Below are 27,007 nucleotides of genomic sequence, written 5' to 3'. Positions count from 1 at the left end.
ATTCTGTACCCTTACAATCTAGTCAGAAAGCAAAGAGGAGATTTTGCTTCAGCATAAAGCTCACTATGTCTTCTAATTTTCCTATTTTTGTTTCTTCTTTTATAAAAAATGTACTCAAATTCATGTAAGAAACATTTATTGATTTCATACTATGTGCCAATCATTTTGATGCCAGACAGGCTCCTACTGTTATGGATCTTTCATTTTAGTGAGTGGGGAGAAAGAGAAAGAGAGAGAGAGATTAGACAAATAATTGTTTTAGAGCATAAATTCTATGAAAATAATAAATGGAGTAACATGGAGAGTGACTGGGGAGCTATTTTAATTGGGTGATCAGGGAAGGCCTCGGATGTGGTGACACCTGGTGCAACGACAGACAAGAAATCATGTGACCATTTGGAGGAACAGTGTTATAGAAGCAGGAACAGCCACTGCAAAGGCCCTGAGCCCAGAACCAGCTTACCATGTCCCAGGAGCAAAATGAATATTATTAATATTGATGATCTTATTTGGGAGTATAACGATTTATAAGCCAAGGTCTCCGTCTGAAAGGAGCTCTGTAACAGAGACAGAAGTAAGCACAAAGATCACAATACAGTGGCAGAACAACATTGCCTTGACAGACGTATGTACGAAGTAAAGAGGTAGTAAGAAGAAGGAGTCATTAATTCTCAGGGTGTGTTTCAGGGAAGGCTTCACAAAGGAGGTAATGGAAAAACAGGATTCGAAATATCAATAGCATTGACAAGGCAGGAAAGATGGTTGTGCCAGGAGCAACAGCACACAGGGAACTGTGAGTACAAAAGGCTGCAGGCTGCGTTTCTACAGTGAACACTAAAATAGAAGAAAGTGAGGCTCAAGAGGACAGAGGCCAAGCCATGAAAGGGCATGATATTCTGTGCATGATGGGAGCTATCAAAAGGCGCTAAGGAAGCAACCACAGGATTGGATTTGTGTTTCAGATCCATCACCACAGGCTGTCTCTCTGAAATATGTCTGTGGGTGAATAGATTTGAGGCAGTGAAAAAGATGCAATGAGGATGTTGACAGTGGGGCTCAGTAAGAGGTAAAGATATCGGAGAGGTTTTTCGGAGTTAATCAAACAAACGGATAGGGCCGACTGTTCACTGTTGAATGACCAATAACCTTCAGTATCTGGCTCACAGCAGGCACTCAACAAATATTTGTAGAATGAATGAATGTTGGCTGAGTGCTGCAGCACGGTCTGACCAACAGAAGCCCGGAGCCCCGCACTCAAATACAAACTCTTCCATTAATAGAGAACATTGAGCGCTAAAGCCTCGTTTAGGTGTGTTGCTTTAATCCTAACAACCCTATGAGGTAGGGCGTATTTCCATTTTCCAGATGAGAAAAACCTGAGGCTCAGAGAGAGCGATAACGTACCATGCCTGAGGTTTCTAGAACTAGGTAAGCTAGGCTCAAAAGTCAGCCAGCCAAGTGCGCATGTTTAATTACTCGCTACTACTTAGCCTAGAGGCTCAAAAAAATAAATGAACTACGTAAATTCTAAAAGCAGAGAAAGCTAAGAAAAGTCGCTCTCAACAAGCGGATAAAAGGGGCTTCCAGAACTTCCTGCCAGCCGGTCACTGGAAGATCAAGGTAGCACGCCCCAACTGCCTAAAGCAAAGCCTCCCCGGTGCAGGAAGGGTATGGGGGGGTGGGGCTCGGGTCCGCGGTGGGCGAACGCGTAGCCGCAGTGCAGCTCGTGAGCGCCGCCGGGAGGGGGGGAGGGCGGAGGAACAAACCGAGGAGGACGGCGAAGATTAACACAGGCCTACGCGTATATTCCGAAGCTGTTCGCCTTTAGACTCCGCTAGGAGGTCTTGACGTCATTTCCTTCCGTAGGTCGCCAGTGCTTCCGGGTCGCGGTCATTTTGAGCTCGTATCTGGGTGAGTTCTAAGCGGTCGCGTCGTTGACCGCTCCCCACCCCCAACGCAGCTGTGGTCCTGCGCGTTTCCTGCCCCTCTTTTCCCTCCCCCCACCGACCCCTTTCGGGTCCCCTCTGGGCCTTCGGCCCCTGGTCGTCCGGGCTCGCCGCGCTGTGGCCCGCCGCTGTTGTCGGGAGGTGGGTAAGGTGACGCAGAAAGCCCCGTTCCGCCCCCCACCTACCTACTCACCACCTCTGCGCGGGCAGCCGCTCCCTTGCACCTTCCGCCATTTTCCCGCCTGCAAGGGTGGGCCGATCGCGATCCTCTGGGTCTCGGGCTCCTGGGTGCCTGTGACCAGGGTTGGTGAGGGAGCGTGCCTGGGGTGTGCGGATGGGAGAAATTCATGGTGACGGATGTGCGTAGGTGTTGCAGGTGGGAGACGCGGTGGGCGGGGGATGGGGTGCAGGAATCGACGGTCTCTTAATGCGGTTTTTTTCTTTGGGATTAGGAGATTAAAATGATGTTGTGTGAAGGGGTCTTGTCAACCCTGGCAGTCTCTCTGTTGGGAAAAGTAAGAGGTTTCCATTGTTTTACGTTTGTTTTAGGGTGTAAGTAGTTTATTAAGCAGTCTCCATCCATCCATGAATTCATTTACCCTTTCTGATCTTGTTTCTTAGCGAAGGGGTTGGTTGGCATGTAGTAGGCCCTCAGTGATGAGTTATTGAATAAGTGAAATGTGGAAGGGCCGCAGTTGCTATTCTCATCGCGTATGACGTTTCCTGTTTTCATTTACATTGTTTTTAAGATGGGAGTAAACACGATCCTGTGTGAACATTCTGTAAAATGCGTAGCTGTCTAATCTATTGGTCTCTTAAGGTCGGACGCATGGGTTAAAAATAATGATAAATAAAGTGTATGTTCTTGAAATGCTATGCATTTTTTATATCTTGTATATTTTTCTAGGTGTCTGTTTGGGGAGGGAGGAAAGTTTAGAGGCTACGGAATGTGCTGTTAGCTTCCCACCACAGGGGGAACGATATGACGTCTTAGTTATTTCATTTTTTTGTAGTACTGTTTTGTAGAGGGGGTTTCCTGATGATTATTTCATTTTTTAAAATGGAAGCCCAGAAAAGACTTGGGATTTTTCTTCCTCTATTTGGAGAATTATCCTAATCATTGGGCGTATATTTCTGAGAGAATCCAAACATAGGATAATGTGAAATAAACCAGCCTCCAGAGGAAAAATATGTCTTTTAAAAAAATTGGTAACCTTTTGTTATCTTAACTTGATATAATCAGTTGATAAATAGTTATAAGGCATCTTTTCTTTTTCAATTACAGGACCTAGTGACTAGTTCTAAAATAGTTAATAGGTTTGTGACTTTTTTATTTAGGCAGCTTTTTAAGTACTTCAGATGTAGTAGTGCTTAGTAAATATTTGTTGATTGGTTGCCACGTAGACTAGTAATTTTACAATGCTATATCTTGATTTACTTTGGCCAATCTCAGTCGTTTCTAATACTTAACAAGAAATGTTTTCTGTGCAGGAAAGATGAATGGAAGGGCTGATTTTGGAGAGCCGAATGCAGAAGTTCGAAGACCAATTCCCCGTAACTATCAATTAAGTATTTACAATTAGAAGCACTTTTTATGTAGAGAAATCTTCACTGCCTTGAATAACAGTAGCCACGGGGCTGGCTTCAAGGGTGTGTGACCTGTGCAGTTATACAGGGAACCATTAATGATCTACTGTGGCATCTTTAAATTCTTAATAATTTGAACAGAGGGTCCCAAATTCTAATTTTGCACTGGACCCAACCCATTTTGTAGGCAGTTCTGACTACATAGCCAGTAGAACAGTAGCACTAATTTTATGTTTGAAGTCAAAATTTGTTAAAAGTTTACAAGCCACTTATTCCATTACTTCATTAAAAAAAAAATGGTATACTTTGTTAATGCTTAAACTAAGGTATTTTTAGACTTAGTTTTTCCATGGGTGTTTTAATGTTTGCCAATTTTCCTTGGTGAAAAGACATAGGGGCTGATTACATTCCAACAGAGGAAGAAAGAAGAGTCTTTGCAGAATGCAGTGATGAAAGCTTCTGGTTCAGATGTAAGTTAAATTTTCTAATCAACAAAATTTGACCTTTAGTACCTGAAATTATAATGATTTCACATAGAAAAAATGGGCAGACTTTTGGCATTAGTGTGGTTATTGGTAAAAGAGGTTGATTAAGGAAATAGAGTTGAACACGTTTTATTTCTTTGTTTAAAATTTTTAAATTGAATTGTAGTTGATGTATGATAATATGTTAGTTTCAAGTGTACTATGTAGTGGTTTGACATTTTTATATATCATGAAATGATCAGAATTGTGTGCATCTTAAAGTAATAATTTCTAGAACTGTTTCCAAGACCCTGAAGTATTTTTGTTGGTAATAGTAATAGCATTTACTGAGTGTACATGGGTTATATAAAAATAACCCAATAAGGTTGATTGCTATTACCCTCACTTTATAGGTGAAGAAATTGAGGTTTAGAGATGTTAAAGGAATTACCTAGTGTTCCACAGCTGATAAGCAGTGGTGTCTGGACTTGAAGCCAGGTCTGTCTGAAACAAGCTTATGATTTTAACTCTTAAACTTTTAACCATTATATGATAAAAACTGGTTGGTTTCTGTTCTGTCGTTGTGAAGTGGTATTACACTACCAGCTCTTGATTTCTAACTAGAGACCATATACATGAGGATTTTATTTTTTAAATACAAAGAATGTTGAAAGCAACACAAAACATAGTTTTCCTTTTGAATAGAACCCTGTTGTTGCTTCATGAGGTCACTGCAGTCCTTTCAGGTAAGAAGGTAATTCTAACAAAAAAGGATGAAAAAAAAAAAAAAAGGATGGAGGGGGTGACAAGGATCAGTCACCTGGTATTTATGCATACAGTATGTAAGGTACTGTGCTTGGAAGTCTTTGTCCTAAAGTAGTTTTGAGATGTAGTTGAGACAAAGCTAACTCATGAAACACTGAGAAAGATTAAGTGCATAACAGCAATAGGAATTTTAAAAAGATAAATTAATTGGAATTGATTTAGTTAAAAAGCCTTTATTAAACAAATGAGACTTAACAACTAATAGGACTTCAGGAAAATGAAGAATGGTGGAGGAGCATTTAGATGAAAGGGATAGTTAGCAAAGGCAAAGTCTACAATAACTTGATCTCTGCTAGAGCCTTGAGGCTGAACAGATTGGAGCAGAGGTCTTTTGTTGGGGGTAGAAAATAAACATAATAGCAAGGAGTTAAAAGTTTGATTCATTATATATTGTAGGTTCTTGGGCCAAGGGGATGATACGTAAATTTTTTTTTTTTTTGAGGTATGCGGGCCTCTCACTGTCGTGGCCTCTCCCGTTGTGGAGCACAGGCTCCAGACGCGCAGGCTCAGCGGCCATGGCTCACGGGCCCAGCCGCTCCGCGGCATGTGGGATCCCCCCGGACTGGGGCACGAACCCATGTCCCCTGCATCGGCAGGCGGACTCCCAACCACTGCGCCACCAGGGAAGCCCCGTAAATTTTTTAAAGGAACATTAGTTAGCAGTGTGCAGAATGGGTTAGAAGGATGAAAAGGAGTACAACTAGTTGTATCTGCCCAGATACACAGACAATGAAAGAATCTACATAAAAGGCTTAGTTTAATGTGTATTGTATGTTACAATAGTTCTCCACCCCTGGAATTGCTGAGAAGGTGTATGAATTCATATTTGTTTCATGCATCTTTTATTTTGTGAATATTTCATACATGTGTACTACTGGTTTCCGAATGAGACAGTGTAGTGACTTATAAGGGCATAGACTCTGAGGCCTGACTCTCTGGATTCAAATTACAGCTCCATCACATATTAGCTGTGAGATTTTGGAGAAGTTCTTGATGTCTGTATGCCTCAGTTTCCTTATCTGTTAAGTGGGGATAATATTAACCTATCTCATGGGATTAATTAATTCAATTTTACTTATTATAAGTGTTAAGCTATTAAATGGCTGTTAGTGCTATTGTGATTAATGAAGTAAAAGTTTCGATTGAAAACAATTATGAGTTTATTCTTTTTTTTTTTTTTTTTTTGGCGGTACGCGGACTTCTCACTGTTGTGGCCTCTCCCGTTGCGGAGCACAGGCTCCGGACGCTCAGGCTCGGCGGCCATGGCTTACGGGCCTAGCCGCTCCGCGGCATGTGGGATCTTCCCGGACTGGGGCACAAACCCGTGTCCCCTGTATCGGCAGGTGGACTCTCAACCACTGCGCCACCAGGGCAGCCCAATTATGAGTTTAGAGAAGCGTTTTGCTAGTGTAAGAGAAGAGTTAAAGGAATTTTAGGGGTCCTTGTCTTGGATATGAGTGGGACCATGGTCATAATATAAAGTAGCATTTGGTCAGCAGTGTTATTGATTTGCCTAAAGAAACATTACTTAATAGGTTCTGGAATGGGAGTCATTGTACAGTGGAAAAGGCTACTGACTTGGGAGTTAGAAGACCTGGATTTTGATCTAAGCTCTACCACAAACTAACCATCTGTGTTGCTTTGAGCAAATGACTTGTTCTTTCTGGATATCAGTTTACTCTGATTAGGATGAAGACTAGATAATCTCTGAAGTCTCTTTGAATTTTACCATTCTCTTTTTCTGTGACAGAATATATGAGTTGGAAAGAGACCTTAGTTCTAATCCATTACCCTTTATAACATGAAGTTAAGAGATTTATGCAAAGACATAGTGATGAATGGCAGAACTAGTACTTGAATCTCCTTAACCAGACTATTACTGTTTGCATTGTGCCATCTTGACCTAAGAAGTGCAATGGGGAAAATATTGTCCATTGTAGAGATGGCCAACGAACTCATTGCCTTTTACCTTTATATGATTCTTCAGTTCTTCATGTTGCAGTCCTTGAACCAAGCTGAAGGGGAAAAATGATTGCAAATTGTACTGATGCTATAATTTTAAAAGATTATCCTTTGAAAAACCTTAAATAATAGTATATGAAGGCATTTTAACCAACTAACATTAGATCGTTCTTCCAGCAAAGGTAAAATCTGTTAGTATGTAATAGAGCAAGGATTTAAACCTTAGGGTTTCTGCAAATTGTGTCTGATGGCAAAGCTAATGCCCTATTCCCGAGTTATGGATTTTAATCATGAATATTAATAATTCAAATGTTTAATGATTTTGGTTCTTAAATTGCCCATGTACGGTCTAGACCAGGGATGAGCAAACTACGGCCCAAGGGCCAAATCTGTTTTTGTATGGCTATGAGCTAAGAATGGTTTTTACGTTTTTAAATATTGAAAAAAGCAAAAGATTTCATTTCATGTGAAATTCCTATTTTTGCATCCATAAATAAAGTTTTATTGGAACACAGCTGTGTTCATTTGTTTATGGATTGTCTCAGTGCTTTTGCTTTAAAATGAGTAGTTGGGACAAAGACTGTGTGGCCGACAAAACCTAAAATATTTACCATGTGGCTCTTTACAGAGCATTTCCCAACCCCTAGTCTGAAACTGCACTCTCCAACGTGGCAGCCACATGTAGCTATTTCAGTTTAAAATAATTTACAACAGAAAGGATACAAAGGAAAATCAGCAAAGGAAAAGGAGTGTGGGTGAAATCCAGAGGAGACCAGGCACAAGCTTCTAAGAGTCCTCTCCCAGTGGTGTCATACAGAAAGAACGTGCTAAATTTCTCCAGTTGCATGTTGTAGTAACACATGTGAAGTGTTACCTACCAAGGATTCTCATTAGAGACTCGGCACCCATGGTTTTTGTCGGGGTCTCGCCACATGGGCACCCTCAGCCTAGCAGGTAACAAAATTCCAGACTCCCAGAAGGAAAGGAAGTGTTCAGTATGAACTGTATTTGTACAAGCAGTTTGGGCAGAGTGAGCCACTTATCATTCAGGTAAAGATTTATATCAGTTTACCAGTCAAGCTCCCAAATATAAGCTAAGGACCAACCTTGAAAGCAGGCCTTTGTAAGGAAAGCAGTTTTAGAGCTGTTATGTTAAATCTTTCCTGCACACTACCTGACTGGAAAACACAGATATAGACTGCTCTCATCATCAAAGAAAATTCTGTTGGGCACTGTGGGTGTAGAAGACTGATTTCTTAAATTATGAGCCCCTTTGAGATTATGATAAGAGCTTTGGATTTTTCACTCTGGGTTAATATGCATATGTATGTCATATTTTCATTTAGTTTCACAGAATTCACTGGTTTAAGAGAAAGCATTAGTATTTAAAATATATGTTTTCTAATTCTTGCCCCAATCACCATATCATTTTGGGCAAATAATACGTCTTCTGTATCGGTTCACTCAGTGTAATAAAACTTGAGATCTAGTAGCAGACATAATTCTTTGGAATCTGGAATCTGTCATTGAAGTGGCTGTGTGGCCTTGAGCGAAGTATTTAGCATCTCTAAGCTTCAGTTTATTTATCTGTAATAATAGTAAATAGTAATAATAATAATACCTATTTTATAGAGATGTGGTAAAAATTAATGATAATGTACCGAAAGCACTTAGCATGGTACATGGAATTTAGCAGTTTGTAATATGCTTCTTGCTTCCCTCATCATTAATTCTTGCCCCCTTTAACTCCGGAAATAACTTTTGGTCACTATTTCTATGTTGTTTTAATTGATGGTATTAGTGAATGGCTTTTTTAGATCCTAAATCTGGGTAGCTCTTAAATTATACTGTTTAATAATTTGTAATATTTTCTTAAATTTAAAATACGTTTTATATTTCCCTGAGTATATACAGTACAGCTTTGAAAAGTGGAGAAATCTCTTTTAAAGATCTTAATTTTGCAACATAACTTCGTAGCTGGTTTTACTGATATACATTTATCTATCCTAATGAACTCAAGACAAAATGTTTTCCTTTTGTTGGTGTTGACAAATTTTTTTCCCCTTATAGCTGTACCTTTGGCTGCAACAAGTATGTTGATTACTCAAGGATTGATTAGTAAAGGTAAATATTTTAAACTTTGAATTTGTTTAGCACTTTGGATACCATCATGTTTTTATGTGTTATTTTCCTGATCTTTAGATAAAGGACATATGGTAATGTATCATACTAAAAATTATCACTAAAAAATTACTACAACATCAGAAGAGTTGTCTCCATGAACCCAGACTCACATATCAAATTTGAGAATTTGATGTCCATTAACTGTAGCACTGTAGCAACATTAACACTATAAGAGCAAGAAAGTAACTAAAAGCCAGTGGTAGTTTACAGGAAGGCAGAGAGACAAACCTGGTCTAGGTAGGCCATTCATACAACTTATCACCTAGGAGCTTATAAGAAATGCATATTCATGGGCCCCATCTCCGACCTATTGAATCAGAGTCTTTGAGTTAGAGCTCCAGCTGATTCTTGTGTACTAGTTTAAAGACTAGGAGTTCCCTAGCTCCCTCAACCAGCTTTGTCTTATAATAATGGGGGGAGTGAGGGTCATTCCTTGTCCAAAATTCTATTGGTTTAAATAGTGAAGTTGAGTTTAGATTAGGTATTAAATGTATCATTCTCTGCATCTTTAAATTTAGTAATGTAAGCAGTAGAAATATTCATTACATTTATTTTGTAATAAATAAGTTACAAATTTATGGGAATTAGAAGGTATTCCAGAAAAGGATGGTTACCTTAGGATGGCCTTTATATATTCTAGAAAACTGTTCTTTAACTAGCTCCTCCTAAAGTGTTACTAAGATAGGAAGTTTTAGCCTTTTCATATTAGCAGTATGAAGTACTTAGTAGTATTGACACAACTAGTTGAGAAAAAGTAGTTTTGGAGGGAAATGGAAGGATTTTTTGAGGTAAAATTTTGTTTTTGTTTGGAGAATTCCCAAAGAACCTCATTACAATGTGCTACCGTGACAGGAATTTTAAAAAGGCAAACAAATCAAGATATATACTCTTATTTGTATATATACTCTTATTTGTCTTTTAGGACTAACTTGTTTTATAGACTACAATTGTTTCTATAGTGTGAAACAGACATTTTATTCAGAGTACTTTTTTTAATTTTTTTTTGGCTGCGTCGTGTCTTTGTTGCTGCACGCGGCTTTCTCTAGCTGCGGCGAGTGGGGGCTACTCTTCGTTGTGGTGCACGGGCTTCTCATGCTGTGGCTTCTTTTGTTGCAGAACATGGGCTCTAGGCACGCGCGCTCAGTAGTTGTAGCACGCGGGCTTCACTAGTTGTGGCTCGTGGGCTCTAGAGCGCGGGCTCAGTAGTTGTGACGCATGGGCTCAGTTGCTCCACAGCATGTGGGATCTTCCCGGACCAGGGCTCGAACCTGTGTCCCCTGCATTGGCAGGAGGATTCTTAACCGCTGTGCCACCAGGGGAGTCCCTAGTCACATTACTTTTAAGGAAAAACTTAGGATTGGAGAAATTATAGTGTCTGTTATTTTACTGCCCATTTTATTTATCTTAGTCTTGTCAGTCATTAATGATTGGAGCTAGACCTGGGGGTGGGGGTGGATTATACAAAAGAAATTAAGAGTTGCTAGTGGTTCATGTGAGGAAACAATGTGAATACAATGTTGAAGCAAATGGAGAATATAATTTAAATATTTAATAAGCTTCTGAGTTTTGTAGAGACTCCAAGAGCTGTAGGTTTTCAAAGAAGATCTCTGCAGAGGTACTGTAATGAAGGAAAATTTCTTGAAAGAAGTGGGTTTTGAAGTAGGGCAGGATTTAGATTTAAAAAGATGGAAGAATATCTCAGGAAGGGGGGACCTGGTTATCAGAATAATAAGCATGACTATTTGGGTGGACATTCAGGAGACTGACATGGCTAGAGTGACAAAGTCATGCAGGGAGGAATGAAAACATATAGCTAAGGTGGAACCAGGAGAAATGGTAATTTTGAAAAGGTTACAAAGAAGAGAAAATTTTGGAACTTTGGGGCTTACGTAGAGTAGGAGACTTTGGACAGCTTGAAGGTAAGGCAGAAGCAGTAAAAATTGGAAGGGTCAGATTGTACCTACTCACTTAGACCTTATGTTTTCAACAGTAAAATCATACCATTACTGGGTTTTTTCCCTGGCTTGGGAATGCTTTGCTCCTACATGTAGCTAGTTATACACATAAGCAATCCAGAGAAATTCCCTTTTTCTAGTTACACACACATCTTTTACTTTATTTTACTTTATTTTAGTACATCTTTATCGGAGTGTAACTGCTTCACATGAATCCTACTGAAAATATCAGGACGTAGTACTGAGGTGACAGATTATTCTGTCAGGAGCCAAAATCCTCTTGGACTCCTAGTCACCATCTGGTGATTATTTGACTTGACATCAGTGGTGATCTGTGCCTCTGATTTCATTTGCAAAAGTCATGGCATGAGCAACAACAGTGATAAACATCTTTCTCTGTAATTGTTCATAGTGACTGAGCCTGGAGCCTTTCAGTGGAATTCATAATCCATTTTTTGGAAAGGATAAATTGTTGAAAATGACTTAACCTGATGTGTGGAATAACATTTTCTATTCAGTGTGTCACATGTTACCTTTATATTTTTGTCAGGGTTGTTTTGTTGTTGGGGTTTTGATACTTTGAGTAAAAAACACAGAAAAGAATATTGAGTCATATGTCACTCATGTAACTATCTCCCAGCATTAAGGGCTTTCAGTATTGTTGAAACTGTACTGGGTTCTTTTTTTTGGGGGGGTGAGGTGTTTTAATTAAGAAGTCAATCTCAAAAAAAAAAAAATTGAGAGAGACTTTAGAAAAGGAGTTCAGAATCCACCAAAACAATTTGCATTTAATCAAAACGCCTAACGTTTTGTGTATGATTTTATCCACAGGGTCATACTCTACATAGTCTTAGCTATTCCCACTCTACTCAGTCCTTTTCTGTCAAAACATTTAAACATGCTCAGGTCATTCCTAACTTGACAACATAAAAAAGAAAAATTTTCTTTTATATCCCTTTACAGTTGCTCCTAGATGTCTTGCATTTGAAGCCAGACTTCATGAATGAGCACTTCACTTTTTTAAAAAAATATATTTATTTATTTTTGGCTGCGTTGGGTCCTCGTTGCTGCGTGCGGGCTTTCTCTAGTTGCAGCGAGCGGGGGCTACTCTTGGTTGCGGTGCGCAGGCTTCTCATTGCAGTGGCTTCTTGTTGCGGAGCACGGGCTCTAGGGCACGCGGGCTCAGGTTGTGGCTCGCGGGCTCTAGAGCGCAGGCTCAGTGTGGCACATGGCCTTAGTTGCTCCGAGGCATGTGGGATCTTCCCGGACTAGGGATTGAACCCACGTCCCCTGCATTGGCAGGCAGATTCTTAACCACTGTGCCCCCAGGGAAGTCCCGAGCACTTCACTTTTTATTTCTTTCAGCCCACTGCAGTCTGTGTCATAGATTGTGCATATAGTCTGACATGTACTAAAACACTTACCAGTACAACCTCTTTGTTGCTTAAATTCAATGGACAGTTTTTGTTCTTGACCATTATACAACTTTAACCAATCCTTAAAATGTTCTCTTCCCATGGCTTCCATTACAGCACATTCTTCTGGTTTTTCTCCTGTCTCAGGCAACTTCTCCATTTTTTTCATATGTTTTTTGAGTGTCTGATAAGCACTATACACTGTTTTTGGTATATAGCACTAAAAGACAAAAACCCACGACCTCTTGGTACTTACATTGTAGTCTGGGTTTTCTTCCTTCACTTGTGTTGTTCTTCAGAGTTTTACTTTGCCTTTGAGTTTTTAGTCTATATAGTATCCAGCAATAATATGGGTTTTGGTGACCATTTATTGCGCTAAATCCCCGTCATTATCTCTAACCTAGATAATCTGCTCCAGAATCATATTCTGCATATCTCCACATGGATGACCCTCCTGCAGGCTCCTCAGAATGAACTCAAGTTCAATCCCAAACTGAATTCACTTCTCCATAAATTAATTCCTCCATTTTCCCTATGTCTGAATGGCATTACTCTCTGTCCAGGAAACAGACATTATTTTTCACTTCTGTCCTTTACCTGCTTTGTCCAACAAATGTCCGTTCTCTAGTACAGCTCTTAAATATTTCTGTAAACTGTCCCCATTTGCACTCCCGTTGTAGTTAATGCAACCACTTGTTGCCAAGAGTATTACATTAGCTTCAATAAATGTATTTGCCTCCATTCTTGCTACTTCCTTGTAGAATATGGGCTGTCTCTGGCACCTGACAGAGGGCATAGTGCACGTAGTAGACACTCAAATACAGGAATACCTCATTTTATTGAGCTTCACAGATACTGTGTTTTTTACAAATTGAAGGTTTGTGACAACCTTCATTGAGCAAGTCTTATCGACACCATTTTTCCAACAGCATCTGTTCACTTCTGTGTCTTTGTGTCACATTTTGGTAATTCTTGCAACATTTCAAACTTTTTCATTATATTTGTCATGGTGATCTGTAATCAGTGACCTTTGATGTTACTATTGCAAAAAGATTACAGCTTGTTGAAGGCTTAGATGATGGTTAGTGTTTATAAACACAAAGTATTTTTTAATTAAGGTATGTACATTGTTTTATAGACAATACTATTGCACATTTAATAGTATAGTGTAAACATAAATTTTATGTGCACTGGGAAACCCAAAAATTTATGTGATTTGCTGTATTGCAATATTTGCTTTATTGCAGTGGTCTGGAACTCAACCTGCAATAGCTTCGATTTGTGCCTCTGTTTGAGTGGATGCATAGCAACCATCACACCGTATTCTTTTTGTCTTCATTCGCTCTCTAAACTGTAAACTCTGAGGGTAAAGAGAGTGTCTTGTTTACTGTTATATTCCTGCTTCCTAGGGTGTAGTGCCTGTGTGTTGTAAGTGGTCTGTAGCTATTTGGTGACAGAATAAAGGAACGACTTTTTTGTATAAATGTAGATATTGTTACCATCCTCCCTTTTCTTCTCATCATCTCTGTTCATTTATACAATGAAGGAACTGAGGCTAACAGCATAAATCTGTTGTCTGTTTTTTATATAAAATTAAATCATAAAATTATATATACATGACAACAATCTTTTGTGTACCTTCTTTCAACATGGTGAGATTCATCCAGTAGTATGCTAAAACTGGCTTGTACCAGCTCCGGAGAGCTGATTTTTAAAATTTCAGGAACTTGGCAAGCCAATTTTTAAACCATTGGTAGCTTGAAATTGGTCATGGGGCAAGTATTTCATCACAAATCGACTAACACTACAAATCAGGGCATTTTATTTGGAGAGCTGGTTTACCAGCAAGCACATCACTGGATTCATCCACATTGTAGCATGTAGTTGTAAATTATATATTCTCATTGCATATAGTTTTCTGCTGTGTGAATATGTCATAGCAGTTTATCCATCCTTTCGTATATTGATGATAGTGTAGTTTCTAGTTTTGATACATATTTCCCTCGTACAGATATGTGGTTGACCCAGCACTATATTTTGAAGACTAATTTTTGTTCACTGCAGTGCAATGTTACCTCTGTCATAAATCAAGTGACTGTGAGTGGGGGTCTGTTTCTAGACTCTTCTGATTTTGATTAGTTTATCTGTTCTTGTACTTACAACACACTGTCTTAATTACTATAGTTTTATCATAGATATTGATATCTGGTGGTAGTCAGTTCTCCGTTATGTTCTTCAATATTGCCTTGGTTTTTCTTGACCCTTTGTGTTTCCACATGAATTTTAAAATAAGCTTTTCAATTTGGGTAAAAACTTTCTTTGATTTTAATTGGGATTGCATTGAATTTATAGGTGAGTTTGTGGAGAACTACCATCTTTACAATATTTAATCGTTTTTTAACATTTATTTATTTATTTGGTTGCACTGGGTGTTAGTTGCATTATGCAAACTCTTAGTTACAGCATGCATGTGGGATCGAACCAGGGATCAAACCCGGGCCCCTTGCACTGGGAGTGTGGAGTCTTATCCACTGCGCCACCAGGGAAGTCCCTACAATATTTAATCTTTCAGTTCATGAACATGGTGTGTTTCTCCATTTACTTAGCTTTCATTTCTCTCAGTTAATTTTGTAGTTTTCAAGATCTTTCATGTTTTTCATTAGATTTGTTACTGGGGCTTTGATGTTTTTTGGTGCTATAATAAATTGTATTTTTTAAAATATTGGGGGTTTTGTTTGTTCCCAGTATATAGTGGATTTTTTCATTTTTGTTTTTATTTTATTTTGTATATTGACCTTGTATCAAGTGATCTTGCTAAATTCACCTATTGTAATAGATTAGAGTCTTTTGATTTCTTCATATTTCTCTTGATGTTGAATTCTCTTTTAAATAGCTTCAGACTTCTTTGGTGTTACGGAAAGAGCTAATGTTATCAGATGTTTAAAGATCATCTGTACTGATCTTTCCTTGTATCTTTGTGGGTCTCTCAAAGCTGCTGAGAAATAGATACATCTTACTTTATACTGCACTGCTAAACGTATTGCTACTTTTGTCTCACATTATGAAAGACCAGATAATGACTAGCAGAAGTAGTTTCTTTGTATTTTTTACCATAATTTCTGTGCCATTCTCTTATATACTCTTAGCATAAACTTGGCATAAAGCTTTTCTTTTACCTCAATAAAAGATAAAACATCTTAATTATGTAACCATTTACATAATGACAGTGTTACTCAGAAATATTTACTGTTTTATCTTTAGGAATCCTTTCAAGTCATCCCAAATATGGTTCCATCCCTAAACTTATATGTAAGTATGAACAATACTAGTTCTCTTAGCTTTTCTACCTAAGTAAAATAACTAGCTTTTATCAAATGTTTTGTGTTACTAATAACAGTTATTTGGTTATTTGTTTTGACAAATCATTTTGTTTAAGCTTTTCATCAAATGGACTACTTGGGCATTTTATTGTTAGCATTAAAAATCATGAGCTACTTGAAAGGGGCTTTTTTTTCTCTTTTTATAATGCAATAGAACTATTATTTTTAAATTATTTTGTTAAATAATTATATTTTTAAAATTATATTAAAGATATAATAATTTAAATTATATAATTAAAGATATAAAATTTGAAAGTAAGTTCCCTTGGTCTGTGAGGAAAGAAAGTTGTCCAGCTATTCTGATTAATCAAAATAAAGTGTATTTTTAAATTAAGCATAATTTTTTAAAACCTCTTTAATTTACAGTCAGTAAATAAACATAACTTATATTTATAAGCATAGCTTCTTTACATTTTATAATATGGTTGATAGAAAAGATACTAAATTGCCCTGAAAAAGAGTACCTGAGGCTTTCTATGAATCTTTCCAGGGTAGTCTCTATTGAATAAAGATGCAACAATAGCCATATTTAGGTACACTTCATAATATATTATTTGAAGGCATTTGTTGCACCTGATTTAAAAAATAATCTTATGAAATTAGCTGGGCAAATAGTGTGATTCCCATTTTATAAGGAATGAAATGGCCTAAATCCCTGTAACCAGGCTAGAACTGTATTGTTTTGATTCCTCATTCCATTATGCTGTTACCACATTTTGCCTATCTGTATTAATAAAGTAATTAGTAAAGTAGAATTTATCTTACAGCAACTTTATTTTAACTTATTTTATTTTGTGAAAGTGAATTATATCCACCGAATCTTTCTGTGAACTCTGAATGTGATTTAATATGGTACTTTTACCATTATTTCAGGAAATCCCAGTTTTTCCACACCAAAGACATATTTAGAACCACATTTTATTGATTGATTGATTGATTGGCTGTGTTAGGTCTTCGTTTCTGTGCGGAGGCTTTCTCTAGTTGCAGCAAGTGGGGGCCACTCTTCATCACGGTACGCGGGCCTCTCACTATCGCGGCCTCTCTTGTTGTGGAGCACAGGCTCCAGACACGCAGGCTCAGTAGTTGTGGTGCACGGGCCTAGTTGCTCTGCGGCATGTGGGATCCTCCCAGACCGGGGCTCGAACCCGTGTCCCCTGCATTGGCAGGCAGATTCTCAACCACTGCACCACTAGGGAAGCCCAAGAACGACATTTTTTAAAACATTCTTTTAGAAAAGGTTTTTGTCTAAAGAGGCATATTGAGTTACACTTTTTGTTTATTTTTACTAAAAGTTGCTTGCATCATGGGATACTTTGCTGGAAAGCTTTCTTATGTGAAAACTTGCCAAGAGAAGTTCAAGAATCTTGAGAATTCCCCTCTTGGAGAAGCTTTACGATCAGGACAGACACGACGATCTTCGCCAACTGGGTAGGCCATTCAGATCTTATTAAAGGTTTTTCATTTTAGGTAAAAAATTATAACTAGATATTGCCCTAATTGAGGGCAGGAAACATGGCCTAACTGAAGGAACATTTGAAACTTGCCATTTTGCAGCAAGCTAAAACTAATTTTGTTTTCAAAAGTAGAACATGATTTGTTTACTTTTGTTTTTAAGTATAGAGTTGCATTCTACTGGGAGTTCACGCCCCAGAATGAGAGATTTTAATTTGTCAAACACATTTGGTTACTATACTTCGACTTTTTTTTTTTTTTTGAATTCCCAAATATTATCAATCCCATCTCTTAACAGATTTCAGCTTTTTAATCCTTCTGTTGTTTACAATTGTAGGGAAATTGTGTAAGTATAGATAAATGAATCTGTCTGTCTTGATAGGTAGGTAAATAAATAATAAGGTGGTTAAGTAGATTTGGTAGATTGTCCTATCATAAATGGCAAGCAGCATAAATCCCATGAAAGCTAGTATTACTTACATCTACTTCAGCAAAGTAGTGTTTATATGGACTGCTACCTGTGATAGTAACTTCCCAAGTAATGTGGGAAATGGACATATTTTCTCATCTGAAGTACTTTTTCTTTCCAAGAACTTTAAACACATTACAATGATGTCTAAAGCCTAATAATTAGAAAATTGGATATATATTTTCTCTTCTCTATAGTAAGAGTGACAATTTTTAAGTTGTGTAAGTGGATCAGAAGATATTTTTAATGTTTTTGTGGCAGAAACAGACTTTATTTTACTGTTTTAAATAACTATGTTAAAATTATATGATTCCTTTAGAAAATGACTGGTTTTCATACCTTAACACACTTCTTTAAATAAGGTATAGACAATAACCTGTGTTTTTTTATACAGTATGATTTTCTTTTACAGGCACTATTCTCAGAAGTCAAAATATGACTCAAATGTGAGTGGTCATTCATCTTTTGTGACATCCCCAGAAGCAGACAACATAGAAAGAGAGATACTTCCTCATTATGAGCCAATCCCATTCAGTGCTTCTATGAATGAATCTACTCCCACTGGTATTACTGATCATATTGCCCAAGGTAGAAACTTCTCTTGAAATGAATTTCAGCATTTTATGGTCCAACGTATGTATAAACTTTATTTGATGACCTTTTCTGCTGGATATCACCTATATGTTCCACCATCAGCCTAAACTCAGCATGTTTGTTTGCTCTTTTGTTCATTTGAATTCATTCTTCCTTCAACATTTTTTGAGGTCTAATAGGTATCAGGCACTCTGCTAGGTATGGAAATAAAGATGAATAAGACCTAGTTCTTGGCCCTGAGAAACTCTCTGTCTGTTAGAAGATACAGAAATATAAAGATAAATTATTAATATGTTCCATTAGTTGAAAATACTAATCGTGTTTAGTGAAATAGCAAAGAAGAAATGATAAACTGTGCCACAGAGAGGCTTTAAAAATGTTACACTTGGTAGTGTGGTCTTAAAGCCCACCTTAGCTTCTTTGTAATATGAGAAAAATAATAATTACCTGCTTTACAGAACTGTTGTTAAGTGAGAAAATCCATGTGAAAGTGCTTTGTGAAGTTTGTGTAAATACTAGTTTTGAAGATCCCATAATGTTAAGTGAAACAGCATCATCTTTGGATTAAGGCCTGGATATGAATTACTGACATTTGCTAGCTATTGTAACTTGAGGCAAGTAACTTGTAATTTGTGATCCCTGCCGTTTCTTGATCTCTTGAATAGAGATGATAATACCCTTCTTAAAGAGCCTTGGGAATGAGATGAAATACAGAAATCAGAAGTAATGCCTGGAAAGTAATAGGCTCTCAACAAATGTTTGCTAGCTTGCTTGCTTTCTTGCTTCCTTCCTTGCTGGCTTTCTTCAGTCTAATTTGCAGTGAAAGATGAATTAAAAACAGAAAATACAAGTTTACAGTTCCTTACCTAAAATCCTAAAATCCAAAATGCTTTTTTAAAAAACAGGTTTTTAAATAATTAAATTAGTGATAAAAATCTGACCTGAACTCATTTTAAGCCCTGACCTAAACTGGTATAACTCTATTGATAATGTTTATCTTAATACGATTTTTTCTAGATTTTGTTGTAGAAATACTGTTTGCTTATTCATTGCTACTTTAGTGGACATTAAGTAATAAGGGATATATATGGTAATGTTTTTCTAAAATCTGAGAAACTCTGAATTTTGAAGCATTTCTGACTCTGAGGGTTTGGAGAAGGGATTGTCGACCTCATAGAGTATTTAAAAACGTGTGCTTTGAAATAAGTACAATCAGCCAGTAACTATGGGGAATAAACAAGGTTAAAAGAACATTTGGGTCTTTGTTTCTTTTGTTGAAGACAGGAGAGATTTGATTCTATATATAGGTTAAAAGGAGGGAGGGGATATAGTGGAAAGAGAGGCATTGGTTATAGGTCAAGTAAGGTTCCAAATGATGTGGAAAGGGTTCTAGGTAGGTCAGGGTATAAAGTAGCCATTAGCTAGAAGAGGCTGTTTAATTAAAATCAAATCAAATTGAAAATTCATCAGTTCCTCAGTTGCTTTGGCAGCATTTCAATTGCTCAGTAGCCGTATGTGCTAATGGCTACTGTGTTGGACTGTGCAGATACAGATATAGAATATTCTCATCATTATAGAAAATTGTATTGGACAGTGCTGCTTTTAGAGCAAGAGTCCGGGTTGGTGAGGGGGGTATTAACTGAAGAGACAGGAGAGAATGGAAGTTAAGATAATTAAAGAGATTCTTAAGTGGATGAAAGTTGTTGATAGTCTCTTAGTCCTCAACTAACTTTTTTTTTTTCCTGAATGGTTGGAAACAAAGACATCTGATTAGTCAGAAAGGGAAGGAGGTAGGCAGCTTAGGAAGAATGGTTAAAGACATTATTTTATCTCCAGAGTCAGCTCTCCTTGTCCCTCACTGCATCTCCCATTTCCCCAGTCTCCCAAGTTCAAATCCATTCTACTTCTATTCTAGCCACGCACCAACTCTTTCCTTGCTATGTCTTGCATCCTTCCTTGCATTTGCATTAGAAAATTTCATTCCACATTACATAATTTCTTTGCCAAATGAAAACAGACAAAAAGGCCTTTAGTATCTACCCACAGACTACAGCAAGGCCCAAATTAAGTCCTCCACTGCAGCCATCCATCCGTCCATGCTCTGCTACTCTGAATCCCCTTGTTTAACTCAAGATTGCCACTCTTAGTTCCCCACATGGGCCCACAGTGGCCTCCTTTGCTTTGCCCCAGCTGCAGTCCTCCCTTAACCAGGACATCCTCGCTTTTTGTTTAAGTCCTATTTGTCCTCTGCTTTCTCTTACCAGGAATTGAAAGAGTTATTAATCTTTCAAAGCAGAAAGCATTCTTTCATAGTTGCTATGAGACTTACTATAGGTAGTGTGTTACAGTTAGATTTAAATCAACGCTTTTTTACATTTTCCTGTTCCTTCCAGCTCTTTACAGTAAATCATGCTCCCTACACAATGCAAGATATTTTCATTTGGCTTTTATAAGTGGAAAAAATTCTCCCTAATCTTCTATCTAATTTATGTTTTCATTATTTGTCACAGAATTTCAGAGCAATGAAATATTTTTCTTTTTGGTAAGAAAAAGTATTAGACCTGGAAGGAACTTTAGTGATAGATCATCTAGTTCAAACTTCCATATTTCACAGCTGAGAAAACCAAGACTCAAAGAAGCTTAGTGATTTGCCCAAGGACATTCATTAAATGTTGGCAGAGTGGGAATGAGAACCTAGAATTCCTCACTACTAATCTAGTATATACTGTTCCCTTCAGAATTTAAAAAATATCATTTATGGTGAAGGGAAATGAGTTAAATAATTACTTACTACTAATGAAATGCAAAGTGCTTTTAAACTCAGTATACAGTTTTAATACTTCTCTTTTTTAGCAAGAAAAATATTGTTTTCAACCATGCTATATAATATTAGAACTAATTAGAAATTTAAATCCTCTGTGCTTTGTATCAGTGCAAGTATATTTTGTAGTAAAATAAAAGATTGTAGTTGAATGCATTCAGTGTATAGTTATGTTGCTTTGAAAATTGTGATTATTCACTGGGACCTTACCATTGAGTTGCACAATAGTACCACTTACAAAAACTGTTTTTTAAAAAGTTATTTTAATTCATATGGTTATATTATTTAAATGATAGGCACAATTTCTGTCTCATTAAAAACCTCTGAAAAATATTACTTTTGGAGTGGTCTGTTAGATTTTGTAAGTTAAGTAGTTCACTGAATGTTATGTTAACACTAGTTAATTTCTTTAAAAATGTTTATATGGCCTTCCTTGCTGACTATTTTATAAACTATGTTCAATATTTGGTCCTGTCAACCAGTACTAAGAATAACCATTTCCTTATTTTTATATTAGTGTTTGACTCTTTGATAATACATAATCATACTTTGATTTTCTTTGGGAGAGAGAAAGAATAAATGCTGGTTCTCCAGGTAAAAGTTGCCACTTTTTTCTGCCTCAGTATTGCATCCATTAGACCTGAATATGAAAATGATGCATACTCTGATTAAAGGCTATGTAATACTTTTCAATAGCTATTTTCAAGTGTTTTTATTTAAATATAAAGAGGGTAAGATAAATATCTTTTTAATAACTGGAGTTGTTTGCATATATGGACTCTGGATACAGGAACATTTAACTATGGAAATATTACTAAATAAAATCTACTATGTCAAGTTTTGTTCAGTTGTCACTAGTAGAATGTATTTCTCTTTACTTATATGAGCTGTATGAATAACTTCCCAGTTTAGAACACTGGCATTTTAATGAGTGAATTGTGCTGGTTTATATTATATCCATTCTTCTTCTGGCCATGGTTAGTTTTAAATTTTTTTATACATTTTAAATTTTAGAAATAACAGCTTGAAAGTATAAGAGGAAGTAGATTTCAGTTTTATAATTACCTTGGGGAAAATACAGTACCTTTGGAATGCTGGTAATGTGATCCTTTGTTTTACTTTATTTTTTTTGTAGGTAAGGAGCATTTGTAAAATGTAGCTGCTTTTGGATTTATTCACATCCTTTTATCACCATTTATTAACTGTTTGTTGTTTTAGGACCTGATCCCAACATTGAAGAAAGTCCTAAAAGAAAAAATATAACATATGAGGAATTAAGGAATAAGAACAGAGAGTCATATGAAGTTACTTTAACACATAAGACTGACCCCTCAGTCAGGCCTATGCAGGAAAGAATGCCAAAAAAAGAAGGTATGATAGTCTAGTCTGAATCACTTTACGCTTTAGGATTGGAAACTGCAGCATTAGTTAAAAACTTTAATTATACTAACGTGTGATTTAAAGCCTCAAGCAATTAACCAAAATAACATTTTTTTTTAGAGAATAGCTACTTAACAGTTATTAGGTCTTCCTTTTTTCAAGTGTTCCAAAGGCCATTTTGTGTTAGAAAATAATGAAGTCCAAATAGTAGTATAACTTAAGACGGTAAGACTAGTTCTGTAATACAGTGTAGAAAGTATACAAACATTTGACTATTTTCCCTTATGAGAAGCCACCCTGGGAACTGATACCATTTTTCAAATGATGCATCTATTGCATAAAACCAGACCTGGTGACCTAGTGGCTGTAATGCCACTAGTGGCAGAACCACAGCATCCTGATTGATTAATAAAATGATTTTCTTATATAATATCTGTGAAGTCAAGATAGAGTTATATGCCTTACAAACCAGCTTTTAGGGCATTTCCAAAAAATGAGTTTGACTTTTTTTTAACAGTACTTTTACTCTATAATTAATTAATATATACAGATTTTTTAAATGACAGTTTCTTTTAAGTCCTTTTTGAACAGCTGTGCATTACCCAAAGTAAATTTTCTGATACCAAAAATTTACCACTAACAGAAGAGGTCATTTTGAATAGGGGTTTGAAGCTGTTTCAAATGTAGAATTTTATGATGTCTTTCTTGAGAAATTTTAGAGGATGTGTCATTGTTTCAAGGTTTTCTGTTGACTACTTTAAAAATCAAAGGAGGGAATAAGTCCCTGGTACCTTCTTGAGAGTCAGTATGCCCCAGAGGATGCAAAAATAAATTAAAATCCTTAGTATTTTTTATTATGATCGTTCCTTTAGAGCCAGTTTTATTTCTAATTGTCAGTTGTTGTTTCATTTACAATTCTGTTTTATAACACTGATCCACCTCTGTCATGTTATTGATGTTTTTTACACCTTTAAAATAGATTTGTAATCAATAATACTTGTTAATGTTTGTCATAAAAAATTTAATGTAGGGCTTCCCTGGTGGCGCAGTGGTTGAGAGTCCACCTGCCGATGCAGGGGATGTGGGTTCGTGCCCCAGTCTGGGAAGATCCCACATGCCACGGAGTGGCTGGGCCCGTGAGCCGTGGCCGCTGGGCCTGCGCATCCGGAGCCTGTGCTCCGCAGCAGGAGAGGCTACAACAGTGAGAGGCCTGCGTACCAAAAAAAAAATTTAATGTAAACCTTATGCATTCAGTGGTCATTACTCTGTAATGTGTAAAGACTTACCAGTACTCTGTACTGCTAATTAATTTGAGGATTTAGACTGTAAGCTCCATGAGGGCAGGCAGTTAGTTTTCTCATTTTTGTAACCATTTCTATTGTATGTCAAGGCTAAGGAAAGGGAATATTGTAGATGTGTGGCATTCGTTGAATTCGGACCTTGGTGGTTTTGGCTGTGAACAGTCTTAAAGTTCTGTTATGTGACACAGTAAAGTGAAAGAATTTTTTCTTTGTAAAAAGAAAGTTGATTTTTTTTGGCACTTTATATAATTTAAAGAAAAAACAGTTATGAAACACTTCGTGATTTTCTAGGATGTTCTGTTTTGGAATCTAGACAGAAATTTGACAGTACAATGTAGATTCACTAGGTCAGAAAGTGTCACTTAAAAGTTTTCAGCTTCGAGCTTCCCTGGTGGTGCAGTGGTTGAGAGTCCGCCTGCCGATGCAGGGGACACGGGTTCATGCCCCGGTCCGGGAGGATCCCACATGCCGTGGAGTGGCTGGGCCTGTGAGCTATGGCCGCTGAGCCTGTGCATCCGAAGCCTGTGCTCCACAACGGGAGAGGCCACAACAGTGAGAGGCCCACATACCACAAAAAAAAAAAAAAAAAAAAAAAAGTTTTCAGCTTCAGTTTATGTGGATTATATTTATTGGTATTTACCTAATTAGAAATTATGGCAGAAACTTTAAATACCTAAGTACATTTTCAATTAGCTGTCAGAGCAGTGATGTCACCACACATCATGTAGCTTCATGAGAATTCTGCCAGAAGCTCTGCCTTATACACGAGGGAAGGAAAGCAAGGGGAAAAGGCAAAATATGAGGGGAAAGTTTATATAACATCTTGGTATAATAACGAAATATTTTGACTTCGTAGACTTACCGAAAGAGTCTTGGGGAAGGGGTCCCTAGTTATATTTTGATAACTGCTGCTTTACATTGTTATGAATACTTCTGAAGAGTTATAATTCACAGGTGAAGGCTATGTAGAAGAGAGGCTAAAAGTAAAAGAGTAAAAAAGACAGAAAAACATGTTTGAAAATATAATTTCTTACAAAATGCAAGAATATTGGAGAGCATTTCCTTCTTGTACTGGTATTTCAGCTCCTGGGAGAGATTAAATTAATCAAATCTGACCATTTCTATAACTATTATTTTTGTGAAAAACAACATTCAAATGTTTATCATTGTTGTTACTTTTCATTTGCTGGTAACTTTTTTGTATGTGCTATAATATATACCACACTCACTTAGGCGGTAAAGTTGTAAAGGCACCCAGGCTTTGGACCTAAACATAACTGTGTCCAAACTTCGGTTCTACCTGTTTGATTAAGCTTGTACCTTGGGCAAGTTACTAATCTGTTTTCCTTAGAATGGGGATTGTGTTTTCTTTATAACGTTGTTACTGCAGATCTAATACTTATGTAAAGGTCTTGATACAGTGCATTAGAATTTATGTCTAACCTCCAGTTCACAAAAGTCTAGCCAGCCCCCTTTTATAATTACAGTTTGACTCTCATGTGCATTTATTCAAATCAGAGAGAAACATAACTTTAAATCATAATAATAGCAAACATAAAATAGTGCCTTTTACTTATTACTGTTTGGAATCATCAATTATTTGTGCTTTTTCCTAGTCAAAGTAAACAAATATGGAGATACTTGGGATGAGTGAAAAATTGCATCATTGGACCTACTAAAGGAGTTTCAATATCCAGCTTCATCTAGGTGGTCATGAGCATCTGCATGCTTTGAGCTCAGCAGCAGCCTTCATAAACACATTTAAAACTAGAACCTGAGTTTTTGTGGTTTGGCTTATGAAGAGGATGTCTTAAAAACTTACATTTTAATGTTCATATTGTGTGAATATTCATTTGGGGGAACTCTTTGAATGATGGTAGTATACCATGATTGTACACAGTTTGTGAAATTGTATTAACAGGGCAAGGATGCTCTGTTACAAAACTATCCAGAGAGTCTAATGCTCTAGAATCACTGTATCTGGAAATAAATGAAATCTGCATGTTGAATTGGGGGTGGGGGGCAAACATAATTTTAAGTGTTAAACTTTACATCAGAAATTATTAAAAAGCCTTACTCCAGTGTTTGCTGTATTCTCTTTATGGTAAATAAAATATAAAGGAGCATGCATCTTCATTGATTTTATGGTTTTATTGTTTGCAGTCTCATTTAAGTACAGTTATAAGTAAGTGGTGTTTTGTAGGGATAGGAAATAGTCATCTGAATATTTAATGATATGATGAATGTGACTCAGGTAAATAAAGCAGAATACAGTGAATAGCTCAATGCCTTAAAAAAGCAATGTTTGAAAAATTTGCAAATTCCAGGGGAATAAAAATTTAGTATACTTTCTTCATTATTAACCTAATATTTCTGGTTCAGGTGAATGGAAAATGAAATTGTGGTCTCATCTAAATTATACTTACTCGTATTACATTTCTACCAGAAACATAGTGTTTCAGTTAGTTACTGCTGCAAATCATCCCCAAGCTTTGTGGCCTAAAACAACAATCATTGTCTCCATTTTTCTATGCATCAGGAGTTAAGGAAGGATTCAGCTGAGTGATTTCACGCTGGATCTCTTAGGTTTGCAGTCAGATGCTGGATGGAGTGGAAACAGCAGGGAGCTAGGCTGGGGTTGGCCAGGGCTTTTAGTTTCAGGACCTCGTTGTGTCTCTCCTTGGGTGAGTGTGGGCTCCGTGCTCAGGGCCATTAGACTGTTTACATGACCACTTTGGGCTCTAGTGTGAGTCCAGCAAGCATGTCAAAAGCTGTTGCCTGTTTATGACCTTCCCTCAGAAATCACGTGGTATCATTTTTTTCATAAGCCTGCCAGAGGGTGGGAGCATAGACTCCCCACCTAGTCACATTTTTAAAAGAACACATGGGATGGAAGATGCTGAGCTATCATTTCAGTCCCCCATTTGACCAGAGTAATTCATACCATTCCCACGTGCAAAATAAACGCATACTTTTCCCAGGTCCTCCATTATGACAGCTCAAAGTCTAGGAGCTCATCATCTAATCAGGTCCAGGTATAGATGAGGTACTTGGGTAAAGATCCTTTAGTACCATTCCTCTCAGTCTGAAGACTTACGAACTTAGAAATAATCTTCCCTCTTTGACCCAGATTCCTATTAGGAATAACATCGCTTCTCTAGACGTCCCCATTTTAAAAGGAGGGTGGGGAGAATGAGAGGCATATATCAGTCAGTTGTCTATTAACAGTTAAGTCTATTAACTTGTTGCTTTGACTAGGATTTAGGCATAAC

General features: G+C 37.2%; 1 protein-coding gene across 5 annotated transcripts; it reads left to right on the top strand.

Moving 5' to 3' along the window:
* Positions 1-1,892: 1,892 nt before the first annotated feature.
* OCIAD1 (OCIA domain containing 1) lies at positions 1,893-25,865 on the top strand. 5 transcript variants are annotated; one of them, XM_081246513.1, is made up of 9 exons: positions 1,893-1,911; positions 3,438-3,500; positions 3,923-4,003; positions 8,855-8,908; positions 15,600-15,647; positions 17,011-17,146; positions 18,052-18,227; positions 22,273-22,425; positions 25,352-25,865. In XM_081246513.1, the coding sequence occupies exons 2-9, from the start codon at positions 3,443-3,445 to the stop codon at positions 25,387-25,389; spliced, it is 744 nt and encodes a 247-aa protein (XP_081102639.1). In that variant the 5' UTR covers positions 1,893-1,911; positions 3,438-3,442; the 3' UTR covers positions 25,390-25,865. The 5 variants fall into 5 exon arrangements, with proteins under 5 accessions (XP_081102639.1, XP_081102641.1, XP_081102640.1 ...); XM_081246515.1 differs by lacking the exon at positions 1,893-1,911 and adding an exon at positions 1,918-2,087; XM_081246511.1 differs by lacking the exon at positions 1,893-1,911 and adding an exon at positions 2,000-2,091.
* Positions 25,866-27,007: the final 1,142 nt, after the last annotated feature.

Source organism: Mesoplodon bidens (genome assembly GCF_964165515.1).
Source record: "Mesoplodon bidens genome assembly, chromosome: 1".
Lineage (NCBI taxonomy): Eukaryota > Metazoa > Chordata > Mammalia > Artiodactyla > Ziphiidae > Mesoplodon > Mesoplodon bidens.
The sequence above is the reverse complement of the archived record's forward strand: the minus strand, read 5'-3'. Positions and strand labels throughout refer to the sequence as shown.